This window comes from Pleurodeles waltl, chromosome 4_2, assembly GCF_031143425.1.
Source record: "Pleurodeles waltl isolate 20211129_DDA chromosome 4_2, aPleWal1.hap1.20221129, whole genome shotgun sequence".
Classification (NCBI taxonomy): Eukaryota; Metazoa; Chordata; class Amphibia; order Caudata; family Salamandridae; genus Pleurodeles; species Pleurodeles waltl.
Window position 1 is genome coordinate 830,200,785 of NC_090443.1, and position 12,571 is coordinate 830,213,355.

At 42.0% G+C, this 12,571-nt stretch overlaps 1 protein-coding gene across 6 annotated transcripts in view; it reads right to left on the bottom strand.

Moving 5' to 3' along the window:
* Nucleotides 1–12,571, bottom strand: part of PATJ (PATJ crumbs cell polarity complex component) — a 1,201,300-nt gene that overhangs the window by 1,062,636 nt on the left and 126,093 nt on the right. For all 6 annotated transcript variants that reach the window (XM_069232550.1, XM_069232545.1, XM_069232547.1 and 3 more), the window contains exon 7: nucleotides 10,777–10,905. In XM_069232550.1, the coding sequence (XP_069088651.1) occupies nucleotides 10,777–10,905 (129 nt within the window). The remainder of the gene's footprint in view (nucleotides 1–10,776; nucleotides 10,906–12,571) is intronic.

The window sequence follows — 12,571 nt, forward strand, 5'->3', positions numbered from 1 at the left end:
ACTGGGTAGGGATGCCCATGTCACCGCCTAGCATTTCTCTGCAATGGGAACTTTCCCGTCACGAATTTAGACCTGATGGAATGGGCCCGGATTCCTTCTAGAGGATCTTTCTTGGCCAAGGCGTAGCTGGTTTTGATGCACAGGATAAACCACCCCAGGAGGTTCCTTTTCTGCACTGTGTTTCCCTTCTTAGCACCATAGTAACCGACAAAGAGCGGGGCATCCAGTCATATGTCCGTGGTGTGGTCCAGATAGTAGTTGCCAGCCTGCCTAGGATCAAACCGACTGGGAGAGAATGTCCGAAATTAGGAGACATGTGGAGAAGTGCAAATGTCCAAATACTACACCTTTTTTTGCCAATCCAGGACAATGGGAATGACTTGGGTCTGGTCTTGGAAAATCTTTCTCGGAACCTGGAGAATCAAGGGTCTGTGAAGGAACTTAATGCAGCTGAAACTTTTAGGGTGAGATGCCCATCCTGTAAGAACTCAGAAGCCAGGCTACTAATTTTAAATATGGATGGTAGCGATGAAAGATCTGGCCCACAAACGTGCAAGTAAGAGTCTACCTTCTGGGTGGTCATTCGGATAGATGTCCTCCCTCTTTTATGGTAAATAACACTTTCATGCTAAAGTACACTATTAATTCTTAGTATTTTGAATAATCTCCTCTTCACCTGCAGTTTCTGTGTGGTTCCCACTGACATCAAATATAACACACAAACATATAGTCATACCCTACTTAGCAATCGTACACTAAATATAGCAGAAAGTGTTTGTAGATTTATTACTGGGGTATGTACCATAGCAGGACTGAAACCACTGGATCCTTAGCATAGACTACAGGTGGTTCCTAATATTGCATTATAGTTTCCAAACTGCTTAGAAAGTACAACATACTAATTCATGTGGAGTGCCCTGGCTTTAATCTCCATTCCACCTTGTATGGTGTGCTCCTATTTCAATGCATAAAGAACTATTGTAGATTATAAAACACACTCTTAAGGGGCAAAAAGAAGGTCCAACAAGAAGATAATCTATTTTCGTTGTCAGCAATGTGTTAAAACACAGAATCAAGGATTTTAACATTACCCATCCCTAACAAAGTGGATGTCCATTAAAACCAGACCTCGCTTCTAGAAGGAGTCCAAATAGAAGAAAAGATTAAATAGTAAATAAATGTTTCACTCTCTGCCTCATCTGAAAGTACTGCTGAGACTAACTGCACCTGGAACATAGGTAGTGAGGTCTCAATTTCTAAGATAGCTACGAAACATTTATCAAGTATGCTCCTTGTAGGAAAATACCTCTTTTTGCTCACCCCGTATACTTTTGGACTGATGCTGCTGTTCTTTTTATTCTGTGTACTGGGACTCTGCTAAACAGGCCCCAGTGCATGTGCTCTCACTTCTAAAACAAGCTGAAATTGGTTACATTCCTAATTGGCATATTAAACGTTTTTCTACAAGCCCCTAGTATATGGTCCCAAATGAACCCAGGGCCTGTAATTTTAAATGCCACTGGTGGGCTACAGCACCCACTGAGCAACCCACTACAGGTGATAGTGCAAATATTGCTGCAGGCCTATCATTTTAGCCTGTGTATGGGCTTTTAAAATGATTAAATCCTCCTTTAAAGCATTAATAAATCAACCTCAAATTAGGCCATAATGCCCACATGGCAGGGTGCATAGTAACTGACCATAGGACTTGTAAAATGTTAATGTTGATCATGCCCTTGCAGTGTGAAGGCATTTAAAGATAGGAAAGCATAGGAATATAATATTACATTTAATAACGTTATCTTTGCATAGAAAACGACTACAATGTTCATTCTTAGACTTTTCAGAATATTTCTCACATGCCCAATTCACTAGTAAAGTCAGATTTATAATGCATATTTTAGAACCGGGACTTTTAGAAAGTCATCTTCGTCCTGTTTAAAGCCTATAGAAGGCAGTTGGCATGGGCTTCCAACAATCACCCAGGAGCCCCTTAATGAGGCCCCTTAATGAAATGTGTACTTGCTCCCAGAGCTGAGACAACACCCTTGGTGTGGGGAGATGTTCTATTTATCTTTGGGATGAGGACCTTCTGGGCTGTGCCCAGGACTTTGATTAAAATAAGAGACCTATCCTGCCACAGGCAAAAGCTAGCTGACACCTGGGCTAGGACCTCTTTTGTCCACTTAGCCAGCCACATACCAAATGCTATGGAAGACGTGCTGTCTCAGAACTCATTTGACGTGAAAAGAGGTGTGGCCAGGTTGATAGTTTTCCTGGTCATACCGTGGGGTGGGGTCAGAAGCTCTGCATAAGAGAAGAAATGTTCTGCCATGTCAGCACTGATGAGCACTGTGGGATTATCTGCAGTAAGGCACACAGGAACTGTTGCATAAGTAGCTAGGTTCACCTCAGGAACATTTTCCCTGTTGGCTAGGGAGGGGCCAGGAGCCACTCCACCCACAGGCTAGTGCCTTGCATAAATGTGGCAACCCTGCACACCCTCTTCAAAACATCACTGGGCCTGCGGAAGACAGGACTGCACCTGCTGTTCAGACCTGTGAGGAGTCTTGAAAGGCTGGACCTGCTCCCACTTGTACCCAGGACAAGGGACTCCAAGGGTCCTGAAGAGCCTAGCTTACCAAGTCAAACTGGGCTTGCCCTTGACCCTAATGGTGACTTCTGCTAGACTGAGTCTTAACCCCAAAGTGCTCTTCCTGATGTCATGGGACCCTTGGCTGTGGCAATTTGTACTCCTATCACCTTGAAAATCCTGGGACTTGGAAACACTTTGGCTCCAAAGACCTCCAGAGGAATGAGACAAACCTGCTATTTGTCCAACAAAGGTGCATTGCTGCTGGACCAAAGATTCATGTTGCTCCCCCACTAAGCTTTCCTGCAGCAGCAAATGATTCAGTGGGATGTCTCAGAGAAAGTATCAGGCCTCGTGGAGTACTGTTCCAGCAAAAGTTTGAGCCTTGCCCTGCCCTGCACTGCTGGAGGAATCCAAGTTTTAAAAAAAAGTGACTAAGTCTGGAGGTAGAAATCTTCACTGGGAAAAGGTACCAAAAGTATTCGCTCAGCATAGGATCCTCCTTCTGTGCAAATTTTGAATTTCCCCCACTTAGAGAATTTCCGCTTTTAGTCAATAGCTTCACCAGGACTACGTCCGAAGGGTATCAAGCCCATTTCAGCCACTGCCTGCTACCATGCCCTGCTGAAGATTTTTGACTTCCATTTCAAAGACTAAGTAAGAAGACATAACTCCTGGCTGGGGCAAACCTGGAATCGGTCTTCAGCCACCCTCCATTGCAGTAGGACTTAAATCCCTCCTGAGTGCTTGTCAAGTGCAAATAGATGACCACAGTTGATGCTGAACACTTTTTGACACTATTTTTAATTACATCTTTAAAAAATCATGTCTACAGTTCCGCTTACTAGATATTTGTTGTTTTGGTGTCATTTTGGTCATTAAATTATTGTCTAGTTTTAGATATTGGAGTGGGATTTTTATTGAGTTGCGTTAGCAACTTTTAACAGTTTTGGTTCTTCAAAGTGCTATACACATTTTCAAGTTAAGCCTGTCTGCTCTGTGCCATAGCTACCAAGGGTTGGGCTCAGGTTTAAATTGTTGAAACCTTGATTAGACCTAACAAAAAGAGTGCCATTATCACATGTGGTAGGCTATCATTGATCCCAATAAATAATCCACTTTCTGACACCCCTTTTTGTATGAAGACTTTATCATGATGTTAACTGTGGAATGCTGTGGAGCAAAGCATGATTTCATATCACAGATGTGATTACTTAAATTGGAGGGCTGCATAACCAAACTGGATACGTTTCAAGGCAGAACAGGGATCCTTCTTACACACACACTCTGGACCTGTCCCTGTATTCAAGTATAGTGGACTATGGTCCTGAAAGAACTCGGAGAAATACTGGAAGGAGAAATCCCAGCAGACCCACGGTATGTGCTGTTAGGCATACCCACGGACGCGGATATGCTGGACCCAAGCTCCTCTTTGGCAATCTAGACCTGGTAGTGGCCAAAGGAGACATGGCAAAGCATTGGGGAGCCCTTGAGATACCTGCTCTGAGGGAATGGAAAACTGGGATGGACCAATATATGATAGTGGAAAAAGTAACATATAAAGCCAGAGGCTGCCCTAAGAAATTTCTAAACATTTAGGGACCATGGAGGGCATACCATGGGATACAAGATGTAGAGGCCAGCAACAGCAGGTACATCACACGGGGTTCATGAAGGGAGTACACACAGGACCATAGGTGTAGCCTCCTAGAGACAAGAGTCGTTAGAATAACTGTCCACAAGATTGTGCTGTATACCACAGAACTGCAATATAATGCTGCCCTGCACTCCTGTTATTGCTGCTTTCAAGCCCATTTGGGCATGCTGTTGTGTTTGATTCAAATGCATGTTAAAATAAAAACATCTATTATTAAAAAACTTGCAAAAGGAATACGTTACTTACCCTTTAAGCATTGGTTCATGGCATGTAGTGGTGTAGATTCATATGCTCTGCATACTCCTGACATCTGGTGAGGATGTGTGTGGGTTGCTTTTGTTCAAAGAAAGTCTTTTGAGTCACGGGGTAGAGTGACTACTTCTCTGTGATACTGCGTATAGGCATCAACTCCATTGTTAGACTGTTTTCCTGCAGGAGGGTGAGAATGGAGTGTAGTGTAAGTGTAAGTTATGAGATGTCCTTGTGTGAAAAGTAGAATAAACGGCCAGAGGCTTCCGGTGAGGAGGATGGAAGCATGTGAATCTACAGCACTACATGCCATGAACAGATGCTTAAAGGGTAAATAACATTCTGTTCAATGGCAGGTGTGGTAACCAAACTCTATGGTCTCAGGAGTCAAACTGCTAAGTTGAGAGATTTGGGATCTGGGTGCCTGATTTCTCTATGGTTCTGATTGAGAAGGTCAGGCCTGTTGGGGAGCTTCTCGTAGGGAACTACAGAGAGGTCCAATAGTGTTGTGAACCAGGGTTGACAAGCCCAGGTGGGAGCTACTAGGATCATTTGCCTGAGCTTCCAAACCAGAAATGAAAGGAGAGGGAGAGGAGGAAAAGCATAGGCAAGAACCCCCGACCAACTCATCCACAGTGCATTGCACTTGGATAGTGGCTGGGGGAACCAGGAGCCGAAATGTCGGCATTTAGCATTTTCTGTGGTCGTAAAAATGTCTGCATGGGGAAGTAGAACTTGTGGGTGGAGTTCCCATTCATGGACCTGCTGCGGCATCCTGCTTAGCAGGGCTGCAAAGTCATTGTTTGTGCCTAGATGATACCCTGCCACCAGGTGAATATTGTGACACAGAGCCCATTTCCAGATGGTCTGTGATAGTTGTGAAAGTTGTAGAAACCATGCCCCCATCCCTGTTTTTTGCACATAATACACGGCTGTCATATTGTCCATCGGATTAGGACAACCTTGTGAATGAGGTGAGGGAGGAAAGCTTTCGAGGCTGGGTGAACCGCAAAAAGAAGCTTGAAGAAGTTAAGGTGACTCTGGTGCTTGGCGTTCCATATACCCCGTATCATGAGTTTGTTCATATGTGAACCCCTATCCAGTAAGTGAGGCGTCTGTAGTGAGAGTTATGTGGGCAACAGGCCGCCCCTTCAACATGTTGTATGGAATTCACCACTGCAGAGAGATTTGTTTGGCAGTCAACCAACACTAGATCTTGTAAGTGACACTGTGACTGAGATAACTGACGAGCTAGGCATTCCTGCAGTGAAAGCATGTTTTGACAGGCATAGGGTACAATAGAGATACAGGAGGCCATGATTGCAGGAAGACACATGACTATCTTCACTGTTATCTGCTGGGTTCCTGATAAACGGATTATAGGGCCTGAAAATTCTGAACTCTTGGGGAATTGGGATAGGCTACCTACCTGAATTAGTGTGTTCAGAATCGCACCTAGATATGGTTATTATCTGTAGAGGTTGTAGGTGGGACTTGAGAAGAGTGATTGTGAATCCCAGTTCGTGAAGTTGGTCTATTGTTACCTGAGTAAGCTGGTGCCACTGTTCCTGGGCTGTGGCTTTTATTGGCCAATCATCCAGGTAGGATGTGTATTTGTTGCCTGCTGAGATAGGCTGCTACTACTGCCAAAGCATTGATGACATTTTATGATCTAGTTGTGACCCCGAATGGAAGGACTTTGAATTGATACTGTTTCCCATCCATCACAAACCTGAAAAATATTGTGATGGGTTGGGTGGGTTGGACTGTGAAAGTATGCGTATTTGAGATCTAGTCATAAAGTTGCCTTGTTGAAGCAGCAAAATAATGCCTTGCAGAGTGACCATGTGAAAGTACTCCAAAAGAATGTACTTGTTCAGGGGCCTTAGATCTAGAATTGGCCGCAGAGAACCGTCCTTTTTGGATATGAGGAAGTATAGAGAGCATACTCCTTGACCTTGGTGCTAGAGATGGATGGTTTCAATTGCTCCTTTGAGAAGGCGAGCCTGAACCTTCTGTTTGAGTGATGTTTGATGTTCTATTGAGAGCTGATGAGTGCGAGGTGGAAATGTTGGGAGATGTGGTAATAAGCTTCAGACAATAACCATGTTGAATAATATCAAACACCCACTGGTCTGTTGTTGTTTGTTGCCAGACGGGGAAAAGACTGTGTATGAGTTCACCAATAGGTGTATTGTGATCAGGAGGAAAGCGGAGGGAGTCATATCTTTCTGGTGGTGGTGGTGGCACCACGTGGGGAAGTACTCTTGCCTCTACCCTTGGTATTGTTTCCTCCATAGAAGCCCCTACAGTAGGACTTAATGGAACAGTACTGGCTCTGGCAATGCTGGTAGGTGGAGGAGGAGGAGGAGGCTTCCAGGGTGGTGGTCTTTGAAGCTCTGCGTTAGGTGGAGCCATGAAAGGAACCCCTAGATGTAGGGGTCTGAAGAGCACCCATGGACATCACTGTCTCTGTGCCTTTTAAAACAAAAATACTAATGTCTGATCGAACTGTGGACCTAGAAGATGTTCTCTGTCAAAAGGGGAATTGAGAATGTTTAGCTGAACATCAGATTTGAAGCTGGAAATATGCAGCCGTGTGAGTCTTCAAAGGAGTAAACTTACATAAATACTCCTGGCTGCTGTGTCCGCAGAGTCAAGGGCACATCCAATGGACGATAGAAATTAGTTTACTGTCAGCAACTAATTCTTGCTCCCTTTTCCTGTACTCATCTGGGAGATGTTGCAGAAGTTCCACCATCTCATCCCAGTGACCATAATCATAGAATGCTAATAAACCCATTAAATTGGTGATGTGCTACTAGTTTGCAGATTGTGATGCAATCCGTGCACAGTCAATTATTTTGGTTTCTTTATAAGGCAGCAGGGTGTCGCCCGACACTTGGGAATTAGCCTACTTTCTAACACTTGTTAGCACTAGGGAGTCTGGTGGCACTTGCACTCATATGTTTACTGGGTCAGAGAAAGATGCTTTGTATTTTTATTTTGACCCTGGGAGTTATAACGAGTGCTCTAACAGGGTCCCTAAAGATTTCCCCCGTATGACGAAGTGTGCCTTTCAAGTCATCAGGAGGTGAGGGACATGCTGGGTAATGGTCTGGGTCTGTATCACCTGGTGGAACTACGTTGGAAGAGTCCCAGGGGTCAGTGCCTTAGGGAACATAAAAAGGATCATCTGCAGAGCCGGGAAAACCGGTGTCATCTGCAGGGGAGCCCTGAGGGGAGATGTCTAATGCCTCTATATCAGAGTGTGGTGAATGAGGCATGTCTGGTATATGGGGTGTAGGAGGTGGAGGCAGCTGTGGTAATGGTGGTGGATAAAGCGGTGTTGAAAGCAGTATCACCGAGAAGGAGGAGTCACTCTACCTCGTGACTCAAAAGACTTTCTTGAAACAAAAACAACCTGCAAACATCCGGTTCCAACACTAGTTAGCAGAAGTATGCTGACCATGTGTTTCTACAGCCACGCATGCCATCGAACACCATATTTCCCTGTCTGTCTCGGCATATGTTAACTATTAAAGCCAAACATTTTGGCATTGCCATTGTTTTTTTATTTTTTATTGCAGCATCATAAAGATTCACATAAGCCAAGATTTTATACATTACAATTTTCCCACAGCACAATAATATTCTAAGCTTCAACATGGTATCTATAAATTTTCCAAATTTTTATAAGTTTGGTAAATTTATCTTCTTGGAAATTGACTCATTCTTGAAATGTGCCCACATGTTTTTAAACCTCCACCCTAAGCCCCAACAGTTCTCTTCAAAATCCCCCAAAATTTCAAATTTTATGGTTCCAGTTTTGTATACTGGGGAAGGGTGTCCTAGCTTAATTTCAGAGCAATCAATGGACAAGCCAATAAAGATCCAAAAATTGCCCTTCGGCAGTAAGGTGTTATCCCACAGTAGGGTGCATCACTTCTCCCTGACTATTTTGGCTTGTCTTGCCCAATGAGAATGTATTTGGCACAGAGATTTTACTATCTTATGTGCCATATTTATAAATTATTTTAGACCCTGAATACTTTCAGCTAATCTGCAAATCCATGGAGATCCTTCTTCTCGATCATTTGATGCAATATATCTTTAAAAAAAGGAACAATCAGTTTGCTGGATGACATTCTTTTTATAAACTGAGCTAAGGCTGCCAAGTATTATCACTTAAACTCTGGCAGGGCTCAGTCCCCCAGCTCTAAAGGTGCATAACTTTAAATTTGAAGATTCTAATTATTTAGAAACCCAAACAAAACTTAAAATAATTATATTTCTAAAAAGATATGTTCTTTAGGTAGCATGGAATGTTCACAATATTAATCTAACCACCTGTGATATTGTTATGTGTAGCCACATATTAAAATCCTGCTCAATCTTTATCATCCATTGTCTGTGGTGAATTCCATACATTTTCTCTTGCTTTCCACTCACCTTGATGTCCAAATCTCTGGCCGGTGCAGAAGGCACCACCTCCTGAATCTAAGTCTCCAATTTTATCGGTCTACAAATTACTAAAATTACTTCAGTTTTAGTTTTACTAATTCAATACTGAGAGGTTTTTTTAAAGAATTTTTTCAACTGTTTGGAAAGTCCCAACGCAATTGTCAGTCTCAAAATATATACATAATTATTTTTTTTGCCACTGGTAAATTCGAGCTGACCTTAATCATCTCTCAAACAAACCTAGATAGAGGATCGACGAACAAGGCAAACCAGAGGGGAGGTCGAAGACAGACCTGGATGGTGCCCTGATAGATTGAAATCATTCTTAATGCAGACTCAACTAATGTTAATTTTGTAGTGATGCCCCGATTGAGACTGGTGGGCAACCCGGTGAAATCTGATTATAAAAATATCCATATGCTCCAGAACTGCTTTAGAAACATCCAGTTTACCAAACTTTGCTAATGCTTATCAAAATATGCTCCATCAAGGTGGTGGAGTTGGGACTTTACATTATTTGTATGGCGAGCAGGGTCAGCATCAGGGGAACGTACACAAATGTCCTGGCTATGGTACTACGAAGCAAGACCCTCCCACCATGATCTGATCTTCTTCGACAGTCCACCTTCCTCAGGGATGTAAACAAATAAATTACTGTAAAAGGTCTCGGTGTACTGGCAGACAATCAAAACAATATTGACATGAGAGATTGTGCAAATGCAACACACACAAGAGTACAGGTTTACTCATTGTCACATCAAGATACATCTTCTGGTACACACAAATTTCTGTTTGTGGTGGAACACTCCATTCTTCAGTTGTGTTAGCTCATCAGTTGCGCGTAGTAAAGAATTAGCCTCACTTCACCTTGCTCAGAAAATGTAAATATTCATTATTCAGGTTTTGGGTTAAGGACACTCCTGTTAAACTGTAAACACTACATCAGCAAGTACAAATAAGAAAAAAAACAAGTTATTCTTGTTGTCTTTCATAACTCTCATGAAGATTTGTACTCTGCATCAGTCCTAGTAGTGCAGATTTAGCAGTTACTGGCCCAAAACGACCAGGTAGCAAAAACGTGATGGGTAGAAAAGTAGGAATTAAACTGTACCACTAGCAATCATTCTGGAGATCTACCAAAACTAAGTTTTTTCAGCTACTCTGTCCCTTCACTGACAAAGATAAAGGTTACCCAAAACCAGTGGCGGCCACAAGGGGCAAAAAAACCTTTATTCTAATTTCAAGTATTTCCTCACAAATAGTATATGAAGTGAAATGTTGTACCCAGCCTCAGTACAGATTGGATTTAGTAGTTAAGAATGGATAGAAGTTACATTTTATCTGCACTTTTGCACAATTTTCCTGTTCAGGCTACCTTTTGTTATGAACATCGAAATAGCCTTACTTTGAGAAAAAACATTCTCCATAGCCATTTTCTAAGAAGAACATGTAATTTATTGAAAAACTGCCAGCTAATTTCTGGAGATGAAGTGGCACAAAATGAACAATCTGTAATAAAAATCAGTGTTCCTTCAGTTTTCACCATGTGATTGCAATGGAATAGGAGTATTATTACCTGAGGCACTTCAAAAACATTTCAGTAATTACATTTTAGCAAAAAAATGATATTTAATGAGCTTGAAATTGGAAAACTTATAACTCTGTATTGAAAGCTGATAATCAGTTTTTAGCATGCAGTTTTGTGATCTCTTGTTTTTTACTGACACACCTTAAATAATTTAATGAATGCTTGTGAATGAATTAGATATTGCGTTGCAACGATCATAAAATGCACAAGAAAAAAAGAAATTACCCGATCTGCTAATCCTCCTGGAACAATAGTTCGCACGATTACACCACTGGATTTTCCTCCCACTATTCCAAAACCTAATCCAGAGCCATCATTAACGAGCTCAATATCTTCAACATGACCCCAATGAATCTAAAGAGGAATAAAAAGATTTTCGTTTTACATTTTTGTATACTTTTAAGTTTCAAATCTAGCACATGAGAAAATATACCTTATACAATTACGCTAGAAACACTACCATACACAACCACCACATAATGGTGCACCATGTGTCTTTGAATGTCTTATTCCGATTAACAAAGCTCCCCAGGTTACTACAGCATTTTCTGACCCTGTGATAAGGAAGGTTTCCTTAATATTCTATTCTGCCTTGGTCCAACACAAAGTACAGAAAATCTGTGGTAGGTTAACTTAATATTCTTACAGTTCTATCAATAAGTACTGCAATAAATCCTTTTCAGTAATAGGTAATTTGTGTTTAACTTCAGATCATACTGTAGAATTAAATTTCTGTGCTTGAATTGCAGAAAATAAGACCACTTTAGTCCAGCCTGACTAAAACCCATTAGCGCTCACCAGAATCCGAAGTTCAAGATGTCTGAGGAGCCTTTGCTGCCAAAGGATCAGAATATGTTTTTAAACTCCTCTCACATCTCTTAATGCTCTCTTAAATCAGACAACTCCAAAATGCATTGCCTAGCTGAACTTCAACCGAAAGGAACACTGAGTAGAAACCATCAAGGTACTTATTAATCCTACACTGAAAAACCTACCAATCCCCAAAGACTTCAAGAAGGAGTTGAAGACTCATTTACTCAAGGAGGTGATTGGCTCATGAAATGCTCAAGGGGATCACTCTCCTCAAGAAGGGAACAGGTCCTGCCAATAACAATCAAAGAAAATTACTAACAACTCATCTTTCAACTTCACAACAGGAAAGTGAAAGTTCTTGTGTCGTTTCTCAGCTTCTACCAAAAACTGTGCCATTTGCTTTTGTAGTGCTGTCTAGCGTCCAAATGAATTAACATGATAGCACTCTCTAAAGACTGTGGAGACATGCATTTTAGTACATTGTTCCCCTATGTCTTATTTACAAGCTGGGGAGATGTAGGAACTAGTTAGGAAATCTTATTGCATATTTTTGAATCTGCCATTTCAAGACATCTTCCAGGTTTAGGAACTGTCCCATTCTTTATCTGAACCCAATCTATGTATGAATGCCCTGTATCAGTGGTTCCCAACCTTTTGACTTCTGTGGACCCCCACTTTATCATTACTGGAACGCAGGGACCCCCACTGAATCATTACTGGAATCCGAGGGCCTCCCACTGAGTCATTACTGAAAGCTGGGGACCTAATCTGTGAATATTATTTAATTTTCTAAGCAGTCTCGGACCCACTGAGGAGTCTTTGTGGACCCCCAGGAGTCCCCGGACCACAGGTTGGGACCCACTGCCCTATAAAGTAGGGTAATTGCATTTGTCTTAAACCTTAACGCACACAATGTGAGGAATGCGTATGAGTCTCAAAATCTCACTGAGCAATTCTCAACGTAAACCAGGCTACCTTTTTTGTGCAACCACACATAAAAACAAACCATAGGGTATCTGGACCTAGCCTCTCACTTTCAAAATGGTACAACAGTATGCCAGCTGCGTAGAAGTTGCCCAACAAATTTGAAGCCCTACTATTTTGTCAGAGCCCCAGTCAATACAATAACTGCAAAACAAGGCGGTGGCTACTAGGTTTGCTCTGTATGACAGAGTACTTCCCATTACCTTCAATGCCTTCTCCCAAA